Raw genomic sequence first — 23225 nt, 5'->3', positions numbered from 1 at the left:
CGACCTCAAAACCAACCAATCAGCTTTCCGGAAAAATCTTCACCGTGCGAACGGGCCAATGCCCAGCTGGAACGACAGAGTTGATGTTTCGCGCATGCGCACGAGTGAGTCTCCAGTCATCAGCTCGTGTGCTCAGCGTGCGGTGTCAGACGGACGAACTGATTTCCGGTGCGTTTACCCTAAAACATCCCGAACCGAGCCGGACTCAACTCATCTGAGGCCCAGAGAGCAGAACATGGCGGGCGAGCGCGTCGCTCAGATGTCGATCAGTGAGTTTGATGATGGTGATGATGATGGTGATGAAGATGACGCATATTGTCTGCAGTGTTGCGTCAGATCATGCTCTATTGCACTATAATACACATACTGTACTCTATTTATATATATACTGCAGTACACAATTAATATATATATATATATATATATATATACACACACACACACACACATATACATGGTCTTATCAGAACATGATGCATGAACTTAAACAGACAAGATCTGTCAAATCTAACGTGCACTAGAAATAGATCTAACATGTGGACTACTTTAAATATAAGTGCTTCAGATTTTCGTAAATAAACTCTCAAATGTTGATTCATTGAGTGAATCTGACTAATCAAAAGAATAGCCTAGTTTTTAAATAGTGATCGGCCGATATTGATTATTTTATCACCAATTTACATATTTATGTGCCCGATAAACGATATTTATTTATTGTTTTTGACAATTAAACCAACAGCCCTGAACAAACTGATTTATTTAACACTTTTTTTTCAATATGGTAATTTCTGTAATTTCACTTGCATGCAAATCAAAATAAGTAAAGTGCACTGTCACTGAAGTGTATTTTTAAATAACTGGTAACAAATAAAGCATGTAAAAACAATTCTAAGATATTTTTAAAAAGCAAAACATTCTAAACCGCCTGAATAAATTAAAAAAGCATTGCTACTTAGTACTACATTTACATATTTTCATTTATAACAAAAGCAGTAATATTAATAACAAAAGGCTAAATGTTATTTTATCTTTGACCAGTCTTGCGCACAATTCGAGATGGTCCTCACTGCAGAACATGAAATCCAGGGGGAGGAGTTGGATCCAGATCCAACTCCTCCCACCTTACATATACCTAAACCTACCCATCTCCACCCCCTGATCCCTAAACCCACCCCTAAACCTACCAGTCTCCACCCCTTACATCTGGATCCAACTCCGCCCCCTGGATCTCGTGTACTGCAGTGAGGTGCTACTGCACAATTCTCAAGATGGCGCCATTTATTGGTGAATCCGATATTACGAAACCAATACCCGGTTATTACCCTGGTAAACCAGAGTTCTCGCGAGAGCACAAGTTGAATTTGCTCAGCGAGTTACTCTGGTGTCGAGCCATGGAGCTCATTAAATATGCCCCTCGATCTGAGCTGCACCAATCACACCGGGTTATCTGATATAGGCGGGCCAGAGGCGAGCTAAACAGATGATGACAGCGTGTGACGTCGAAGTCATCAGTAAACATTGCAAGATGCCTATGGATAAATAGCAGTGGTTTGAAACGGCTTTGGCCGCTACAATGAACGAGTTAGACTTGGCTTTTTCCCAAAAGAGGAACAGAAGACGGCGCTCGAATCGTTCCTTTGCAAGTAGGGTGTTTTTGCTGTTTTGCCGACCGGAAGAGTATAATCTACCAGTTAGCTCGCTGGTAGCTAAGCGTATGGGGTTTATTGTTGTGATTGGTCGTAGTGTTATCCAATTGCGTGCTGTGAGATTTTCAAATGCATGCTTGGTGCCGCCCCTCGAGCTGGCCGATTCTCATTGATCGACACCAGACCATTAATCTTTTAGATTTAGGTCTGGATTTCCAGGCTACCCGGTTATGGGAAAATGCTTAAATATCGGGGAAAATATACGTAAAACCGATTATCGGTCGATCTCTACTTTTAATCCTAGTGCTAGGGATGGGCGATACCAAACGTTTTACAATTCTATACCTTTTTCTATACTTTTTGTTACAATTTTAACGAAACGTATTATTATTTATTAAATTGGTTTGTGATTTTTCAAAATAATGTATATTTTTACAAAAAAAGACATTAGACTTTAAAGAAATGTACATCTACATAACATGCTGGCCATTAATATGAAATGTATTACAAAAGCACATACGAGCACAATTAAATAAAAATGTTTATCAATACTGAAATATTGTGATTTAAATAATAATACAATTATTTGTTATAACATAAATATGAATGCAATAACCTAAAATACCAACAACATAAAACATGCATATTTGCACTTGTTTTCTTAAACAGGCCATCATTTTCCCAGACCAACTTCTACTTTTTTTATGTAGGCTTCCTGATGTTTTTAAAAGGAATCAATTCCACATAAATAGCTTGAGAGTGTCGACACACTGCCGTAAGGACCTGAGCCGTTTCCTGCTCTCGTAAACTGGTGAAATGTTAAACCTGCTGTTGTTTCCTCCTGCAGAAGAACTGTACGTGTCTGATAAACAGGGCAGTGATGTGGATGGAGAGGGATCCGAGCAGAAGCCCTTTAAAACGCCACTCAAGGTGCCTGATGATAATCCACTCCGCCTAGTCATACGGGATCATCCTTCATGAAATATGATTCCGGTCATTTTCTGTATTTCATTTCATACCTTCATATTTCCTAAATGTTCTCAGGCACTGTTGTTTGCGGGAAAAGAGCCGTTCCCAGTGATCTATGTGGATTCACAGAAGGAAGGAGAGGTGTGTAAACCTTATGACTAACTAACCGTAACGAGAATAAACATGTAAATCTACTGATTCAAAGATTAGTTCCTGACATGCACATACACTCTGCCCAGCCTAAATTATTACAAAATTACTTTAGAATAAAAAATAAATAAATTCTAGACAATTAAAGATGATACCTTTATTGAAAAAATGAAGATCGTATAGATTTTAATGTTCAAAAATATAATTAGAAAAAACGATTAAAATAATATATATTTTTGTATGCACTATGTATGATTTCACATTGGCTAATTTTAATAGCTGTTTTTCTTTAAGAAATCTCAGCTTCCACCACTAAACATACATTTTATAAAGGGTTTATTTAGTATTTACTTGCTGATACACAATGTGAGCAGACACGAGTAAAGAAAATTATTTTCCCAGTAGATAGTAGGGATGCACAATATATCGGCCACCATAACGGTATCGGCCGATATATGTAAATTTTTTATGTTATCGTTATTGGCCCGATAAGAAAATTTGGCTGATAAATAATGTATTATTTCCTTCAGCTGAGACACTTCAGATGTGCACTGTTCATTATGATGTTTTTGAATTGTTTGAAATATGATTGGAATCACTTCAAAAAAGGAAAACACAGTAAAGTGCAACATGTGCAGCGAAAGTCTGTCAAAACGGCTGCATAAAATAATAATCAGAGCATTATAATTGTGTGCTTGAGACATGGCTTTTAATGGTGAGAATTTAAATATAAAGAATTGTCGGTTATCGACTTTCAAATATAAAGAATTATTGGTTATCGACTTTTAAATTTAAAGAATTATCGGTTATTGACTTTTAAATATAAATAATTTTTGGTTATTGACTTTCAAATATAAAGAATCATCGGTTATCGACTTTCAAATATAAATAATCATCGGTTATCGGCTTTCAAATATAAATAATTATCGGTTATCGACTTTCAAATATAAAGATTATCGACTTTCAAATTTAAATAATTATTGGTTATCGGCTTTCAAATATAAATAATTATTGGTTATCGGCTTTCAAATATAAAGAATTATCGGTTATCGTCTTTCAAATGTAAAGAATTATCCATTATCGGCTTTCAAATATAAATAATTATTGGTTATCGGTTTTCAAATGTAAAGAATTATTGGTTATCAACTTTCAAATGTAAAGAATTATCGGTTATTGGCTTTCAAATGTAAAGAATTATTGGTTAACAACTTTCAAATGTAGAGAATTATCGGTTATCGGCTTTCAAATATATAGAATTATCGGTTCTTGACTTTCAAATATAAAGAATTATTGGTTATCGGCTTTCAAATATAAAGAATTATCGGTTATCGGTATTGTCCAAAATGTTCATATCGGTGCATCCCTAATAGATAATGTTTTGACATGTTTGAAGTAAGGAAAAGTTATATTAGATGTATCTGTTTTGAAAAAAATTACGTTGAATGTAAAATTGTTACAAATGTGCTTCTTTTTTTTCATGGTGCATTCAAAATTAGTGCATATTTAATTAATAGATGCATATTAGCATGCATATTTTGCATAAGAGCGTGTTTTAAGGTGATTCATACTAATTTGGCAAAGTTTGATAGGAATAGCATTTAACCTGCACCGTATGACCTCTGGATAGTTGAACATTATGGTGTGTTTGTGTTGTCAGCGCTGGGCCGTCATCTCTAAGACTCAGATGAAGAACACGAAGAAGCTCTTCAATCGAGAGCAAATGAAGACAGAGAGCAAAGACCAGAAGGAGGTACCTGGAACGTTCTGTGATTCCCCTGTCCTCTATAGACCTGTAATAACTCCTGTATCGATCATCTTTTGACCTCATGATTGACAGGCTGAAGATGCTGAACGCAGAGAGAAGAATCTGGAAGAAGCTAAAAAGATCACCATCAAGAACGACCCCAGCCTTCCTGAACCCAAAACCGTGAGTACTTTCAGAATTACGTACAGAAAATAATATTGATTATATAATAGCACCGAGTTACAATATGAGGATGGGTAGGTGGTTTAGGGGCAGTAATGGATATAAATAATAAACAATTGCAAGTTTACATCTAAACATTTTTTTAATAATCTTGCAATTCTGACTTTCATCTCGGAATTCTGAGTTTAAATCTCACAATTCTGACTTTAATCCCGGAATTCTCACTTGGAATTCTGAGTTTACATCTCGCAATTCTGACTTTCATCTCGGAATTCTGAGTTTAAATCTCACAATTCTGACTTGAAATTCTTAGTTTCATCTCGAAATTCTGAGTTTAAATTTCACAAATCTGATTTTCATCTTGGAATTCTGAGTTTACATCTTGCAGTTCTGACTTTCATCTCGGAATTCTGACTTGGAATTCTGAGTTTACATCTTGCAATTCTGAATTTCAACTCGGAATTTTGACTTGGAATTCTGATTTTGCATCTCGGAATTCTGACTTTTTTCTTGGAATTCAGAGTTAACATCTCACAATTCGGATTTTTTTCTGGGAATTCTGAGTTTAAATCTCGTAATTCTGACTTTTTTTCTTTGTTTCTGCCTTGGAGTGAAAAAGTTAAAGAGATAATTGCAAATGTTATATCTTTAAATCTCAATATAAAGTTTATATCTCAATTAGGACTATATCTCGCATTCTCCTCCTAATTGTGAGGAAAAAAGTCCGAATTGTAAGACAAAAAAGTGATTGCAATCAAAGTGGAAATGTTAAATGTTTCTTTTTTAAAGACATAAGGTTCTTCAAATGTTGGCACTTCAAATGACTTTGATCCGATTTCATATTCTCAAAGAGCATCAGTCATTGCGTTTGTAATGTACGCAAGGTATTTTTCAATCTGGTTGAGAAAGTTGCCGGATTCAAAGGTTTAAACCACTAATATTTTCCTTATAAATTGATTATTTATGGTATTTACTGCCACTTTTAATCAGATTGAAATCTCTTTTTAAGGGTTGAGCTTTATCGGATCCGTTGATGTATTACATGAATACATTTCAAATCCCATTAAGCCATCAATCCGATTATTAATGTTCAAGTCTGCTTTATGAAGTTTTTCAGTTTTATTTTCTGTGCCGCTCAGGTGAAGATTGATAAACTGGAGGCGTTCAGAGAGCAGAGGGTGAAGGTGTTCGGTTGGGTCCATCGCTTGCGCAGACAAGGTGAGCAGATTTTCTGTGTTTGTTCATCTATAATCAATCAACATTTAATACAACATGCATATAAAACAATATACATTTATTTTAAAATGTTTTTGCTAATGTTTTCTCAGGAAAGAACCTTCTGTTCATTGTGCTGCGCGACGGAACCGGTTTCCTCCAGTGTGTTCTCACGGATAAACTGGTACTGTGTGTGTTTGTTGTTATTTTACACTATTATAATAGGTAAATTAGTCCTAGTCCTATCTATCCTGTTAGTTATCAGGGATCTTACCACTGATCTGTCTCTTCTGCTCACCAAAGCTGCACTTATTTGATCAAAAATACTGTAAAAATAGTGCAATATTATTACGATTTAAAACATCTGTTTTCTATGTGAATATATAGTAAAGTGTAATTTATTCCTGTGATCAAAGCTGAATTTTCAGCATCATTACTCCAGTCTTCAATGTCACATGATCCTTCACAAATCATTCTGATATGATGATTTGCATATCTCCATATCTTGAGCTTGTATTAGCTCTGAACGATATTGAATGTAAGAAGTGAATTGCAGTGGAAGGTGTAGTTGAGATGATGGATGCCTGTGTTTTCTGTGTTCAGTGTCAGTGCTATAATGGACTGATGTTATCTACGGAGAGCACCGTCGCTCTGTATGGAACCGTCAAACCTGTTCCTGAGGGCAAACAGGTAATATGATTTTAATGTAATAATGATTCATATTAATTACCTTTATTTAAAGGGACAGTTCATTAAAAGGAAAGTTAACTCGCCCTTAAAATGTCATGAAACCCTAATCTAAATTTACTTAGATTTGTATGTGTGTTGAATGTAACCATCTGTTAGTTTTAATTGTAGGAGGAAACTAGTAAATTGTCTTTTTTTGCGGAGGTAAATTGTTTTCAACCTCCGGGTTTAGTCTTTGTGTCGACAGGTTTCTTGTACTATAGTACATCAATGACTGACTCATCGTTGTCTCATAATCATACATTAGACTGCGTGTCCTTATCAAGTGAGAAGACACCTGGCTTAATTATTTATGAGACGGTGTGTCCTTATCCAATGAGAAGACTCCTAGCTTAATTGTTCATGAGACTGTGTGTACGCCTTGCATAATTATTCATGAGACGGTGTGTCCTTATCCAATGAGAAGACTCCTAGCTTAATTATTCATGAGACTGTGTCCTTATCCAATGAGAAGACGCCTTGCTTAATTATTCATGAGACTGTGTGTACGCCTTGCTTAATTATTCATGAGACGGTGTGTCCTTATCCAATGAGAAGACGCCTTGCTTAATTATTCATGACAGCATGCCGTTGCAAAACCGTGGCCAGAACAGGGGGTTTCATGACCCTTAAAGTCTTTTCCATGCCTGTTTGATTTCTGAAACACAAAAAGAGTGTGTGTTTTTTTTCTCTCCATGCAGTTAATGGTTTTGTGTTTTGTTTTGCGAGGCTCCGGGTGGCCATGAGCTGCACTGTGATTTCTGGGAGCTGGTTGGTCTGGCTCCGGCGGGCGGCGCTGATAACCTGCTGAACGAGGAGTCTGACGTGGACGTGCAGCTGAACAACCGGCACATGATGATCCGCGGGGAAAACGTCTCCAAGATCCTGAAAGTCCGATCCACCGTGACCCAGTGTTTCCGGGATCATTTCTTCAGCCGGGGTTACTGCGAGGTCATTCCTGAAGCACACACACACATTAAGCACACGCTCCTTAAAAATGAAAATTAGCCTATGATTTACTCACCCTGAAGCCATCCTAGGGGTGTATGACATTCTTCTTTCAGACGAATACAATACACTGGGCTAATTTTCATTTTTGTGTGAACTATCCCTTTAAGAGGTCTTGAGGTAAAGGTTTGTGTTGTGTTCCTCAGATAACTCCGCCCACTCTGGTGCAGACGCAGGTGGAGGGCGGCTCCACCCTCTTCAGTCTCAACTACTTCGGCGAGAACGCGTACCTGACGCAGTCGTCTCAGCTCTACCTGGAGACCTGCATCCCTGCACTGGGAGACACTTTCTGCATCGCACAGTCCTACCGCGCCGAGCAGTCGCGCACCCGCAGACACCTGTCCGAGTGAGTGTGTGTGTGTGTGTGTGTGTGTGTGTGTGTGTACTTGTACAACTCTCTTTGTGAGGAGCAGTTTGAGTTTTAGAGCATTGGAGTGAGGACAAAGAGAGTAAAGTGAGGACATGTTGGCCAGTCCTCAGTTTCTGAAAGTCTTTAAAGGCCTGTTTGAGGGTCAAGACTTGGTTTTAGGGATAAGGTTATAATGAGGTTAAGGGTCGGTTTAGGGTCAGGGGTCGGGTTAGGCACTTAGTTGTGATGGGTAAGTGGCTAGAGATTGCATTGTGTCAATGAATGTCCTCATAAAGATAGATGTACAAAGTGTGTGAGAGAGAGAGTGTCAAAATGGCTGAAAAGCTAAATTTGAATTTCTTTCTTTAATATTAGCAAAATTCTAATTATATTCAAATTCTAAAGGCAGTTCTTAATGTTAGAGGGAAAAAGAACTGTATTGTCATACGCCCACTAGAGGGCGCAAGCGAGCACAATCAGCATCTTTTGAAACAGTTGTTCTTAAAGGGATAGTTCACCCAAACATGAAAATTAGCCCATGATTTACTCACCCTGAAGTCATCCTAGGTGTATATGACATTCTTCTTTCAGACGAATACAATCAGAGTTATATTAAAAAATGTCCTGACTCTTCCAAGCCTTATAATTGGAGTCAATGGATATATTTTTTTAAGTCAATCAAACCCTATCCATTCGTGATAAAAGTGCTCGAACCGGCTCTGGGGGGTTAATAAAGGTAACAAAAAAAGAAAAAATGTCTTACACAAACGCATCGCTTCGCTTCAGAAGGCCTTTGTTGAAAACGGCTTATAAATCAGACCAAGTAATTTTTTTTTAAATGTCAAAATGCAAAGTGATGTGAGATGGGTAGGTTTAGGGGTCGGGTTAGTGTGTGTGATGGGTAGGTTTAGGGGTCGGGTTAGTGTAAGGGAAGAGAATATACAGTTTGTACAGTATAAAAACCGTTACGCCTATGGAATGTCTCCATTAAACGTGTGTGTGTGTGTGTGTGTGTGTGTGTGTGTGTGTGTGTGTGTGTGTGTGTGTGTGTGTGTGTGTGTGTGTGTGTGTGTGTGTGTGTGTTCTCAGGTACACCCACATCGAGGCCGAGTGTCCCTTCATGAGTTATGAAGACCTTCTGAACAGGTTGGAGGATCTGGTGTGTGACGTTGTCGACAGAGTCCTGAAGTCTCCTTCCGCCCAACTGCTCTACGACCTCAACCCTGTACGACCTCTGACCTCACACAACACCATTATATGGGTTTCTGAACATCAGTAAACTATTATACAGAGGTTCTCGCAGTCAGGGAAAACAAGGAAACATTCATTTTAAAGGCCTGGATTGTGTTTTCAGGCCTGTTAAATTCATGAAATTGGGAAAACATTGTGAATGTTCTTTTGAATAGTTATTATTCAATTCAATTCACGTTTATTTTAATTTTGCTTTTCACAATACACATCATTTCAAAGCAGCTTTACAGAAAGTGCTTGAGTCCACATTACAGTTTAGAGTGATCTGTTATCAGAGGAAACAGTCTAAGTTATATTTTTCAGAAATGTACATAATACAAAATCACAGTTAGCTAAAAATGTATTAATTAAAAATTTTTTAGCAATTGAATGCAGAGACAATGAGCTCATTGAAGTAATGAATACTTGTTTGTTAGAATGTTGATCTTAAAATATGATCTTTTTATTTTCCTCCTGCAGGACTTCAAGCCTCCCAAACGCCCGTTCAAGAGGATGAACTACACCGAGGCCATTGATTGGCTAAAGGAGCACAACATCAAGAAGGATGATGGGACGTTTTACGAGTTTGGAGAGGTTTGTTACGCCGAGTCTCGTACGTTATTGCCGAGAGCTCTGAACTATGAAGAGACGCTCGAGTTATGATGATGTTTCACCGTTTGTGTGTCATTTCCACAGGATATCCCAGAAGCCCCGGAGCGCCTGATGACCGACGCCATCAACGAGACGATCTTGCTGTGTCGATTCCCGGCTGAGATCAAATCCTTCTACATGCAGCGCTGCCCTGAGGACCGGCGCCTCACTGAATCGGTCAGATCACACACTTCTCTGGCATTAACCCATAGGGCTATAACTAGGGCTGGGGATCAAGAGGGTCTTTCGCAGCGGAGGAACCTTTTCATAATTCCTAGAACTATGGGCAGAAGTACCCAGATGTAGTGGGCAACCGATATATTGCCAAGGCCGATATATCGGCCAATATTTGGCATTTTTTGAATATCGGCAACGGCCGAAAAGTTTTTCTGATTGGCCGATGTGTTGGAAACTGGACTTTAATTTTGACGGCGCTCCAGACTTTTATTTTGAAGGGTGGCGCTGAGAACACCAGCGTGCGCCTGAGAAGAGAACGACAGCGCCTGATCACACAGCGCTCACTCACATTCTCCGTCTTCATTAGTTTACGATCTCTGTCAGTCATATCTAATACTTTGTTAGACAGAACTAGTAAATGGTATGTGATAATGCCAACATTTTCCTATTTACATGAGAATATAGTTCCCAGTATGTATACGGTTAGAAGATCGCTGTGTCTCATGTGACCTTGTTATTCGTACACGCTGTGACTATACAAATCACATGTAAATAGGAAAATGTTGGTGTTATTTTGTCACTTATTGGGAGCGGTATGCTAGCTGGAGCCGTTTACCTCCAGTCTTTGTGCTAAGCTAGGCTAGCGGTGGGTGCGTCAGACAGAGTTACGGCACGCACGGAGATGAGAAGGGTATGTATGGACTTATCTAACTCTGGGGGATACGGTGAAGAAGATAAAGTCCCAAAAAGTCGGTGTGTTCCTTTAAGTGCGCTTATCCTTAAGGTTGGCTGCACGAACAGTTTCCCTGTTCACATTAATGTTACAGCCTCTGCTATAGTGGTCGACCGATATATTGCCAAGGCCGATATATCGGCCGATATTTGGCACTTTTAAATATCGGCATTGGCCGATACGTTTTTCTGATAGGCCTATGTGTTGGAAGCGGGACTTTTATTTTGACGGCGCTCCGGACTTTTATTTTGACGGGCGGCGCTGAGAACACCAGCGCCTGCTCACATTCTCCTTCTTCATTAGTTTACGATCTCTGTCAGTCATATCTAATACTTTGTTAGACAGAACTGGTAAACAAAGAAAGTAAATGGTATGCAAAAAAGTAAAGTGTTGCTTTTATATTATTTGTTACAGAAAAGGCAAACAATTAGGCTAAAATACTCTCCAATTTACTGTCAACATTCAGCAAATGCGCATCTACATCATTTAAACAAATCTCTGAATATCTAATAAACATTTAATTTCACAAACCTTGCAGATTTAATGTAATCCAGCTGTGATATCTTGTGAAGTGTGTGTTTGTAGCCTGTATAAACGTGTTACTGCAAGTGACGGTCGGTCCGTGCGAAGTGAGTGAATGCGAACAGAAGATCAGCTTCACAGGAGACACGATCGAAAAACTTTAAATCCTTCATTTTAAAATATGCTGTGCTATATCCAGTTGCCCACTGTGTCATAATCATATCGTTTTCACTGTGTGCTGTTCGTAATATTAGCGTTACCTTGTTTTTGTTTGAAAAAATATGATTACCAGTGCGCACAATATTACCAGATTAATGAGTTCCCTGTTAGTGTTTACTTCCTTTTTATTCACATATTCATATATTTTTAAACAATTACTTTATATGTGAAAAATACTGTAATAGGATTGCAGATTCAAGAAGTTGCCATCTAAAGTATAAGCATGTTTATTTTAAAGATTTGTTTTCTAATTTATTTAAAATTTATAAAATATTGATTAAAATAAATATAAATAGGGGTGACCCCGAATAGTCAATGATTCGATGCTTCGATAGGAGGAGCCTGATTGGACTACCGATCTCACGGTGGAATCTTCGCAGAGGTGTTATGAAACGAGGCTCATGCCACTTTGGCTATATGAGGGCGCTCAATGTCTAATTTCACATAGAACTACCGGTTTTCTGTCAATACGTTAACATTCAGCCTATTATGATAATGCTATATATAAAAATGTGCAAAGAAAGAAGCTTTTAATAAATATTTTTTAACGTGCGTGAATAAATCCAAACACCCCGTGACAGATTTAAGTTTCACTTTCAATCCGTGACCGACAGAGGAGCGTCTTGGCGGCAAGGATTTAAATCTTTAACAATGTCTGGGATAAGAAAATCTAAAGTGTGGATGTACACCATCAGAAAGGATATTCTCCAAGGCTGGATTTAGCATCAGGAAAACGTACTCGGTTACTAACGTAACCTCGGTTCTCTCTAGAAGAGGGAACGAGTACTGCGTAAGATATCTTACGCTAGGGGAAAATCCTTTTCCGCGAGATATTGAAGCCAAAAATTATCCTTAATTTTGTAATAATGCAAAACGCGTTGCAGCAGCAATGCAGACATAGGCGAGACAGCTCGCGCGCCTATTGGCTGCTCTGCGGCAACTGCAGCAGCCTATCGAGCGAGGCCTGGCGTGACGTCAGACCCAATCAGGGCACTTCGCGCCCGCTGCGTCACGTCCCGCCGAAATGGGCGTGGTCTAGGCCTATAAATATCGCTCGCAGGCAGCTATTATCTGGTTTTTCATCATCGAAGCAACCAGAGCGTGTGCATGCACGGCAAGATACGCAGTACTCGTTCCCTCTTCTAGAGAGAACCGAGGTTACGTTAGTAACCGAGTACGTTCTCTTACGAGAGGTCTCTCGTACTGCGTAAGATATCTTACGCTAGGGGACCCAGTGTAAAACGCCGTGCATGCTGAGATCTGACACCAAAGACCCAAGGGCGAAAGCCCGGGGTACATATAGTGCACAATCACTCAGTGAACTCACAGAGAGTCCGGGAAGAAGGAGGGGTGCAGCCTCACTTTTCCACATAAAGTAGCGTCGAAGGGACGCAAATTTCATCATACAGACAGGGCGGGGTACGGCCTGAACTGATGGGAAAAAATGTGGGTCTTACACAGTTTGCCCAGCTTTAAACTGTCGAAAATTGAGCTGTGCTCAGTAAACGCAGCATTCTGAGCTGAACGCATCAGGTCAGATAATACTGGTAGTTTAGACCGACAGCAGCCTGGCCTGCAGGGCGGGAACCTCTAGGTTATAAAACCTTATAAATGTAGACGGGGAGGCCCAGCCTGCCGCCATACAAATATCTTGCAAGGCAATCCCACTTGACCAGGCCCACGAAGAGGCCATGCCTCTCGTGGAATGCGCTCTGACACCCAAAGGGCACTGCATGCCCTTGGAGGCGTATGCCAGCGCTATAGCATCAACTATCCATCTGGATAGGCTCTGTTTCGACGCGGCTAGTCCCTTAGAACGTCCGCTAAACGAAACAAAGAGCTGTTCCGTCTGTCTGAAAACAGACGAGCGAGACACATAAGCTCGTAATGCCCTGACTGGGCAAAGGAGGCTCGCGTCTCTTTCCTCATCAGGGACCGGTAGGGCTGACAGAGAGATAATCTGCGCCCTAAACGGTGTGTTGAGGGATTTTGGAACATAACCGTGCTTAGGTTTGAGTATAACTTTTGAGTCATTGGGCCCAAACTCCATGCACGCCGCGCTCACAGAGAGCGCGTGCAGATCCCCTATGCGCTTCACTGAAGCGAGAGCCAGCAAAAACACCGTTTTGAAAGACAGGTGTTTCAAATCGATTGACTGTAAAGGCTCAAATGGCGCACCTTTCATGGCTTCCAGAACCGTAGAAAGGTCCCATACGGGGACTGAGGGAGGTCTGGGAGGATTCAGTCTCTTAGCTCCTCTAAGGAAGCGGATGACTAAATCGTTCCTTCCTATTGACTGACCAAGCGTTGTTTCTGAGAACGCTGCTATAGCCGCCACATAAACTTTGAGCGTGGAGGGGGCCCTGCCCCCATCCAACAGCTCTTGTAGGAAGGAAAACACCTCCGTCACATCACAGTTTGTGGGTGACACACTACGGGCTGTGCACCAGCCCGAAAACACTGACCATTTCGAAGAATAGAGTCGTCTTGTAGACGGAGCTCTAGCCTGCGTGATCGTGTTTAATACTCCTTTAGGGAGTCCAACATGTACCCGTTGATGGCCCAGACATGAAGGGACCATAGTTCCGGGTGAGGATGCCAGATCGAGCCGCGGGCCTGTGAGAGGAGATCTCTCCTCACTGGTACTGGCCACGGGGCAGTACTTGCTAACTGCATCACGGCTGGGAACCAAGGTTGGTTTTTCCAGAACGGTGCTACCAGCAGTACTGAGCATCCTTCTTCCCTGATCCGTTCTATCACCTGAGGCAGGAGAGAGACGGGGGGAAAAGCATAGAGCGGGCGGCGGGGCCACACATGGGCCAGCGCGCTCCTGCTCTTGGAGAAAAATTCTTGACAGTGAGCGTTTTCTTGAGACGCAAACAGGTCCACTTCCGCTCTGCCGAATTTCTTCCACAGCAGTTGGACTGTCTGCGGGTGTAGAGACCATTCGCCTGCCGGAACATTGTTCCTGGACAGTCTGTCTGGTCCTATATTCATGATCCCTGGCACGTGCGCTGCTCTGAGCGAGCGCAGGTTGCACTGAGCCCATACCAGGAGGCGTTCTGCCAGCCTGTACAGTTTCTCGGATCTGATGCCGCCCTGGCGATTTATGTAGGACACCACAGACATGTTGTCCGAACGGACCAAGACGTGGTGACCTTTTATTTGGGGACAAAAACGCGTCAGTGCGTTGTCTACTGCCAGCATTTCGAGGCAGTTTATGTGCAGGAGCTTCTCCCGTTCTGACCACTGGCCGAAGAACGGTCTGCCCTCGAGCAGCGCTCCCCATCCCGAGGTGGACGCGTCCGTGGACACCACTTTCACCCTCGAGGAAGTCCCCAGGCTTACACCTGATTGGTACCAGTCGTTCGCTTTCCAGGGTTTCAGAGCTGTAACGCATTTCTGATTGACCCTGAGGCGAAGCAAACCGGGTGCCCACGCTTCGCGTGGGACTCGCGCTTTCAGCCAAAACTGCAGCGGGCGCATGCGGAGCAGACCCAGCTGGAGCACTGACGATGCTGAGGCCATGAGACCTAGCATCTTCTGAAATCTCTTGAGCGGGACAGACGCGCCGCAGCGAAAAGAGTTCGCTGTGCGTCGAATGTCTACCGCGCGCTGTTGTGATAGTCGCGCTATCATGGATAGTGAGTCCAGTTCTGTGCCCAGGAAAGATATTTTCTGACTGGGAGACAGGGAGCTCTTCGCCCAATTGACACTCAGACCCAAATCCTCGAGGTGATCGAGTAAAATGGTCGTGTGTTCTATGAGCACTGCGCGAGATTGCGCTAGAATCAGCCAATCGTCCAAATAGTTCAGCACTCGCATGCCTCTCATTCTGAGGGGTGCGAGCGCCGCATCCATGCACTTCGTAAATGTACGGGGTGCTAGGGACAAACCGAACGGCAGGACTGTGTACTGATATGCCTGGCCCTCGAAGGCGAATCTCAAATATCGCCTGTGACGTGACGCTATCTGTATTTGAAAACACGCGTCTTTCAGATCTATTGACACAAACCAATCTCCTTGGCGAATCTGCACAAGGATTTGCCTGGTCGTGAGCATCCTGAACTGTCGCTTCACAAGCACTTTGTTCAGTTGCCTTAGATCTAGTATGGGTCTGAGACCCCCGTCTTTTTTCGGTACCAGGAAGTATCTGCTGTATAGCCCTCCCTCGCTCTGATCTTGAGAGAGAGGTTCTATGGCCCCTTTGCTCAATAGTTTCGTCACCTCGGCTCGAAGTAGATGTGCTACTTCTGCTTTTACCGTGGTCTCGACGCGCGCCACATAGCGGCGAGGGCGTCGGCGAAACTGCAGCGAATAGCCTCTTTCTATAATGTTCAGCACCCACTTCGAAACCCCGGGTAGCTTTGCCCATGCGTCTGCATGGATAGCTAGGGGTCGAATACGAAGCGCGCTCCGCTCGCTCAGCGATGGAGAAGCTTCGGTGTGCTGTAACACAAGCGTGTCGCTCGTGACATTTGAGGCATGGGGCGCGCTGATGACAGCGGGCAGATTGCCCGCGCTCGACTCCTCTGCGGTGGTTAACCGCGAGGGGGAGGGCTGGGCGGTTCCCGTGGGAACTGTCATGTCTATGTGTGGATGTGGGCGCGGGACAGCGGGCACATTTATCACACCGAAAGCATCGTTCGCTTGCGTGAAGCGAGTGCACGTTGGTTTCGTTTTTACAGAAACCGTGAGACATGCATAACGTGGTGTTAGTGGGCACATTCACCATGTTTGAAGCGCAATCGGTCTGAGCCGATTCATGTGCGCGAGCCCTGTGTGACGGGCTGTGCTTGTGTGTAGAGATGGGCACTGGGCAGTGGGCATTCTTCTTACACATAAAGCACCATCGGCCGTGGCCGGGACACCAGAAAAAATTCACACTTATGGGATTTATCTGGGTAGCCGTAAAAACGGCGTTTGTGTGCAGGCAAGCGGGTGACAGAACCGACTTGTTTACTGCAGGATACACTGGAACAGTCACATTTACTGGAACTGAACGAGCGAGAAGTTGCCATAGAAACAGAGAGCGTCAACATGCTGGCGTTTATTGCAGGCCTGCGTGCATTACAACAGGCTTGTTCACTGCAATATTGACATTTCCAGTCGCCTGAATTCCAGAGGGGAATGGGAAATGTATAGGAAAAAGGAGGTTGGTCCGTCCGCAGCGGGACCAGAAAAACTCCCTTTTTTCCTTACGCCAGTGACGCACGGAACACCATAGAAACGGTGTTTGGGTGCAGGCGAGCGGGTTGTACAACGCGCTCGTTGGCTGCAAAATACACATCTGCAGTCGCCTTTTCAGGGAACTGACAGAGCGAGCATTGACGGCATAATTTTATCTGCCTGTAGACCCGGGGATCGAACGCGGGTCTCTCGCGTGCAAAAACCTGAGAGTCTGCCACTGGGCCACAGGGGGAGACACATTGTAACTCAGTTAGCGCGAGTATTATAAGAGAGCGTCAACGTGCTGGCGTTTGTTTGCAGGCATGCGTGTATTACAACAGGCTTGCTCACTGCAATACAGACATTTCCAGTCGCCCGAACTTCAGAGGGGAATGAGAAATGTACGAGAAAGACGAGGTCGGTCCATCCGCGGGGGGACCAGAAAACGCTCTTTTCTCCTTTCGCCAGTGACGCACGGAAACCATAGAAACGGTGTTTGGGTGCAGGCGAGCGGGTTGTGCAACGCGCTCGTTGGCTGCAAAATGCACGTCTGCAGTCGCTTTTCAGGGAACTGACAGAGCGAAGCATTGGCGGCATAATTTTAACTGCCGCTAGACCGGGATTCGAACTCCGGTCTCTCGTGGGAAAAACCAATGATTCCGCCACTGAGCCACAGGGGGGGAACGCAAAGGTTTTCGGATGCACGAGCATATAAGAGCGTCACATGCTTTCTTCGGCGTATGCTTGCAGGCGCGCTTGTATTAAAACAGGCTCGCCTGCTGCAATATTGATATTTCCAGTCGCATGATCAGGGAACTGGGAATATGTATGAGAAATTGAAGGTCAGTCCATCCTCGGAGGGACTAAAAAACACATCTTTCTCCTTTCGCCGGTGAGTGACGCATGAATGGGGCGCAGAAGGCAGGGTAGCTTTCTTATAACGTAAAGAAAAACTAACCCCGACCGTCCGCTTCCAGCCTCCCTTGTGAGCGGCGCAGTTTGCGCGGCTTGAACAGAGGGAGAGAGAAAGCTAGCCCCGTGACCGCCCGCTCCTGACATCCTCTGTGAGCGGCGCGGTGTGCGCGGCTCGAACAGAGGGAGAACAGGTATCGTCCCCCAAGCAGGCAAGGCAAGCGGGCGAACCGGCAAGCTTTGCGGGTTGGGGGGGGGGGCGGAGGAGCAGTCTCGGAGAAGGATGCCAGGTGAGTCCTCAGAGTCACCATAGGCAGTACCTAACTCGCAGTGAGGGCAGTCGCCGTCAGCGAGTGCGAGAGCTGCGTGATCAGGAAAAGGGGCGTCTTGAAAAAGACGCCCAGCTCTTTTAGTGCAATGGGAGTGTGTGTCGCGGCGGCGAGCACACACACATACATAAACACAGTAGCAGAGAAAGGATATAATGCCGGAAAGCGCAGCAGGAAGGCAAGGAAGGCGGCGCGGCCAGCGACTTCAGTGACTCGTCCCGCTGAAGGTGCTCTCTCTCGACGGCGCGGCTTCTAATCCAGCTCCAGCGATGCGTGTGCTTCGCTTGAAGGATGAAAAATCAGATAATAGCTGCCTGCGAGCGATATTTATAGGCCTAGACCACGCCCATTTCGGCGGGACGTGACGCAGCGGGCGCGAAGTGCCCTGATTGGGTCTGACGTCACGCCAGGCCTCGCTCGATAGGCTGCTGCAGTTGCCGCAGAGCAGCCAATAGGCGCGCGAGCTGTCTCGCCTATGTCTGCATTGCTGCTGCAACGCGTTTTGCATTATTACAAAATTAAGGATAATTTTTGGCTTCAATATCTCGCGGAAAAGGATTTTCCCCTAGCGTAAGATATCTTACGCAGTACGAGAGACCTCTCGTAAGAGAACCATGATCGCACTTCTGCCGGCCAACGTTAACAAGTTGGTTTTCCACGGGACATTCTAAAATGTGTAACGTGAAAAAAGCTTTTAAAACGCTTAACGTGGCTTAATGTACACAGTACACACTTTATTAAGAAACCATACTATGTGCAGATAAGCAGATGAACCCAGAATATGAATGCAATGCGTTCCTCCTAGTAAAGCGTTTTCATATTTTTATTTAACTATTTTAGGAGATTAAGTCGTTAAACGTTTTTCACGTGTTTTAGAATGTATTTTGGGGTGGTGGTGGCGCAATGGATAAGACACATGCCTTTGGTGTGAGAGACCCGGGTTCGAATCCACTGTGAGACACCAATGTGTCCCTGAGCAAGACACTTAACCCCTAGTTGCTCCAGAGGCGTGCGACCTCTGACATATATAGCAATTGTAAGTTGCTTTGGATAAAAGCGTCAGCTAAAAAAAATGAATAAATGTAAATTGTATCCGCGCGCACAAAAGACTCCAGCGGACACAGAGTGAAAGACTGGATTGGTTCTCTCGATCAGGTATCGGGTACAAGTGATTTCAAAACTTTTCAGCCGGTTCTAATGATTTTTGGATGCTGTGAACATGTTTAGCTAAAGACTGGGACTCCAGTTTAGCAGTTATTGTTGTTTCAGTTAAAAAGACAAAGTTGAAAATTCTGGCTACTATCGTTATTTTAATAATTTCTTTCTTTTTATTTTATTTATTGATCTGTCAGGGTTATCTAATCTAACTATTTGTGGCTTGTGTTTTGAATATATGTTCCCCTGCACTTTAGGCATTTTGCACACATTTGCTCCTCATCTTGTGATTTGATTCTGATTTATTTCGTTTTGTATTTTTATTTATAAGAAAGGTATATTCTGTTCTAATTTAATTCAGTAAATTAATTGTTTTATTTTTTCGGTGCATCGATGTTGTGCTGTACTTAGAGCCTGCTCGCACAGGTCATTTAGCCGATTTAATGTGAAATGCAAATCCTGTCTGTGGCCTTTCTGGAGTTATTTATGTTATTTCTTAGTTTTATTGATCCAAAATGTTTTTATACATTTTCTTCTATATCTTTGTGTGATTTTTCTGTACAATCGCGGCTTTGAATTGTTAAAGCCCCGCCCCCATACACATGATTCGACTATTAGTCGACTATAGGCAAGACTTGACGATTCTGATTCGACTATGAAAATCCATAGTCGGGGACGCCCCTAAATATAAAGTATATAATAAAAATATCGGCTTTATATCGGCCATCGGCCATCCTGCTCTCTAAGATATCGGCATCGGCCATCAAAAAAACAGTAATGGTCGACCACTACTAAAAAAAGTATCGATGAGGAACCTGTATCAACGTCATGGCATCGGTATCGAAATCGGAAATGTTTGAACGATACCCAGCCCTAGTCAAAACCAGCCTCGACACAAACATATCCAGTGACATTACTTTCCCTGTCTACACCAAAACCATTGCATTCTCAGCCAATCAAAACTAATGTGGTGTTTAACATGCAGTTATGTGGACCAATGGGATTTCACTGTGGGCGGAGCTACCAGCCAGGCATTGTAAATGAGTGTGCAGGAGAGCAGTGTTGTGAAAGGCTGATGTGTGTGTGTGTGTGTGTTTGTCAGGTGGATGTGCTGATGCCTAACGTCGGGGAGATCGTGGGAGGATCCATGCGTATCTGGGACGCTGAGGAGCTCCTGGACGGGTATAAGAGAGAGGGAATCGACCCCACACCCTACTACTGGTACACTGACCAGGTAACAGTCTCCTGCCAGTGCTTCACACACACACTACTGTAGTAAGATTATAGAAATAAGTGAATACTTGTATTCAGCATGGATGCATCAAAGGTACAATATGTAAGAATTTTGCATTAAAATATCCCAAAATCTCAAGGCCAGTGTTATATATTTTGTTAAGTTGATTACTTACAATATCCCAAATGTTTCCAACTATTTTTAAATCGTGAGAAAATTGCGATTTTAACCAAGGAAACGGGGCGTTAGAGCAGGGGTGAGCTGGGAGTCGCCAGTCAATTGCGTCATATCCGCGTTACCCTCGGTTTCCGCTCGTACTGCGTGGAGTCCTGGACAAATGCGGAAGTTGTAGTTGTAGTGTCTATCAAGCTACAAACTTTAGCTTGTTTCTTGCAGTCGTTACGGAACACAATTATTCTTTACCAATTGCAGCTGGTTCTGTCGACAAAGCATGCTTCATTTTATATTCAAATGTAGCATTCGGTAATAGTTATGTTTATGCAAGGAAAGTATTATTGCTTTAGATTTGCGTTTAGTTTATTGACATTGTTTATCACGTCTGGTGTTTATGGCCATGTAAATAAACATAGCATGTGTTATACATAAAGATTAATCAGTATTTTGCCAAATGATGTGGGCATGTTCGAATGTACTTTTACAACAATTGTTTAGAACATGTAAAACTGCGCAGCGTTATCACAACAATGAATTCAACAAATACAGTAACATCTATGAAGTATTAAACCTTACTTTTCTTGCGGTTAATTCATTTTAATGAAATAAAAGTGTGATGAGGTTTAAGAGCCAGGAAGGAAGAAGACAGGGATCGGCGTGACTGGGACTCGTACTTTATTAAAATAAAGCAAAACAAACAAAAGCCGCGCACAACGCGCATTCACCGTGGCAACCGCGACGGCACAAAACAGTTAAAAAAAGAGAGCTCGGATCCACCGGTTTTCTTCCTCTGCGTCCAATTTTCTCTCCAGTCTCTCTTTCGTTCCAGCGCGGCTTATAAGCGGTCTCTCCACGCCGATCACTGCAATAAGACACAGGTGTTCGTCATTTGCACTTGATCTACTTGCGTCCCGCTCGTCTCTTCTCTCTCCCATCACAGACCGCGCTGAACCACGCCCCCCTCGCCACAAAAAGCATGTCATTAAACGCAACATTTATAAAAATAGAACTTTACTTCATCCATGAACATGGTTTTTCGATTCCCGTCTGACTGATTTACATCCACGGTGGAGTTTAAAACGATAGTTCCCATCATTCCACGCTCCTTCACATCGTCATCAAGCTACGCCGTTGTTGTTGTTTGGAATGTAGCGCCAAAAAATTCTTGCATATTGTACCTTTAAATTGATCAGAACTGATATTTATAATGTTACAAAACATTCGATTTAAAAAAAAAATGCTGTTTTCAAATAAACTCAGCGTAAGATGAGCAGAAAACGTTAAAAACCTCAATGTACACTTTTGTATTTGCCCTGAAATGATTTAAAATAGTGAATTTTGTTTTCAAATAGCTATTGTTGGCAACAGTGTTTTAATGTAAAACTAAAAACTAGTTAATAAATATAATTCTGTAATAATCAGGCCCTGTTTGCAGGAAGAATATTAAATAACATTTTAATTTACATTTACATGCACAATTGTACCAATACAAAATAAACAGCAATATTTACTAGCATATAAAATATTTTAATATATGATTTATTAATTTATTTATCCCAAATTAATTTATTGATAGAGTAAAAACAATGAGTTATCTTGAATCTTGAATATTTCGGCCAGTTCACAATGATTAAAATATATTGACGTGTGTGTGTGTGTGTGTGTGTGTGTGTGTGTGTGTGTGTGTGTGTGTGTGTGTGTGTGTGTGTGTGTGTGTGTGTGTGTGTGTGTGTGTGTGTGTGTGTGTGTGTGTGTGTGTGTGTGTGTGTGTGTGTGTGTGTGTGTGTGTGTGTGTGTGTGTGTGTGTGTGTGTGTTGCAGAGGAAGTTCGGCACGTGTCCTCACGGTGGATACGGTCTGGGACTGGAGCGGTTCCTCACCTGGCTCCTGAACCGGCACCACATCCGTGACGTCTGCCTGTATCCACGCTTCATCCAGCGCTGCCGGCCTTAAACACACACACACTAACATCACTGCAAGAGACCAATCACAGAACTCCCTCTCATCGCTTCAGACCATACTTATATATTACTGACCATAAATATAGACCATATTCATATATACACGTCATGTTTAAAGATCTAATCAGAAGACGGTTTGGAAGATGATTGTGTCTGTAATGTTCAAATGTGGCATAATAAATCAACGAGATGATGATGATGATGCACTTGTGTTTTAATCCACTAGAGGGCGTCAGAGAGAAGCTCAACTGCACTGCTATTTAAACCTATTATACACTTGTTCAAAATCTTTTCAGTCTCTACTAGAGCAGGTTTTCCAGCTTGAATGTTGATTATTTTCCTCATATTCTCCATTGTTGCAGCTCCTCTCTTCCCAGTCTGTCAGTAACGCTCTGTTCACTTCCTGTCTCTATGAAGCCCCTCCTTCTGAAAAGCACACTGTGCTCTGATTGGTCGGCTGGATCAGTGTGTTGTGATTGGTCGAGCGCTTCGAGTGTGTTTGGGAAATGTCCCGCCCCTTCCCATAACCACCAGTTTAACACACTACTAACTAACTCAACCAGGCCCCGCCCCTTTATTCTGCGTATGAATTATTATAATGAGGAATATTGTGACGTGTTCGTTCCCGGAAGAAACTCAAGACTACAATGAAAGACAAGCAATTTGTGAGTCTAATATTTGAATAAAGCATTAAAATAATCATATTCATAATAATTGGGCTAGAAATTCTGACCCATTGCTCAACGATAGAGATTTTTAAATTGTTAATG

General features: G+C 42.6%; 1 protein-coding gene across 1 annotated transcript; it reads left to right on the top strand.

The window, feature by feature from the left end:
• The first annotated feature begins 87 nt into the window (after positions 1–87).
• On the top strand, positions 88–22651 carry nars1 (asparaginyl-tRNA synthetase 1). The gene is made up of 15 exons (XM_082141647.1): positions 88–269; positions 2494–2576; positions 2691–2756; positions 4423–4515; positions 4603–4692; positions 5832–5910; positions 6021–6091; positions 6511–6597; positions 7363–7584; positions 7788–7987; positions 9080–9215; positions 9701–9814; positions 9917–10048; positions 20190–20321; positions 22316–22651. Exons 1-15 carry the CDS (start codon positions 95–97, stop codon positions 22445–22447), a joined length of 1812 nt encoding a protein of 603 aa, XP_081997773.1. The 5' UTR covers positions 88–94; the 3' UTR covers positions 22448–22651.
• The last annotated feature ends 574 nt before the right edge of the window (positions 22652–23225 follow it).

Source organism: Leuciscus leuciscus (genome assembly GCF_965113295.1).
Source record: "Leuciscus leuciscus genome assembly, chromosome: 16".
NCBI classification, from domain to species: domain Eukaryota; kingdom Metazoa; phylum Chordata; class Actinopteri; order Cypriniformes; family Leuciscidae; genus Leuciscus; species Leuciscus leuciscus.
Note: the sequence above shows the minus strand (reverse complement) of the source record. Positions and strands in the feature narration are given on the sequence as shown.

Coding starts and splice junctions, on each gene's coding strand:
- nars1 (XM_082141647.1), top strand. CDS start 95: ATGCGCACGAGTGAGTCTCCAGTCATCAGCTCGTGTGCTCAGCGTGCG. Junction 2,757..4,422: donor ATTCACAGAAGGAAGGAGAG/GTGTGTAAACCT, acceptor TTGTGTTGTCAG/CGCTGGGCCGTCATCTCTAA. Junction 10,049..20,189: donor ACCGGCGCCTCACTGAATCG/GTCAGATCACAC, acceptor TGTGTTTGTCAG/GTGGATGTGCTGATGCCTAA.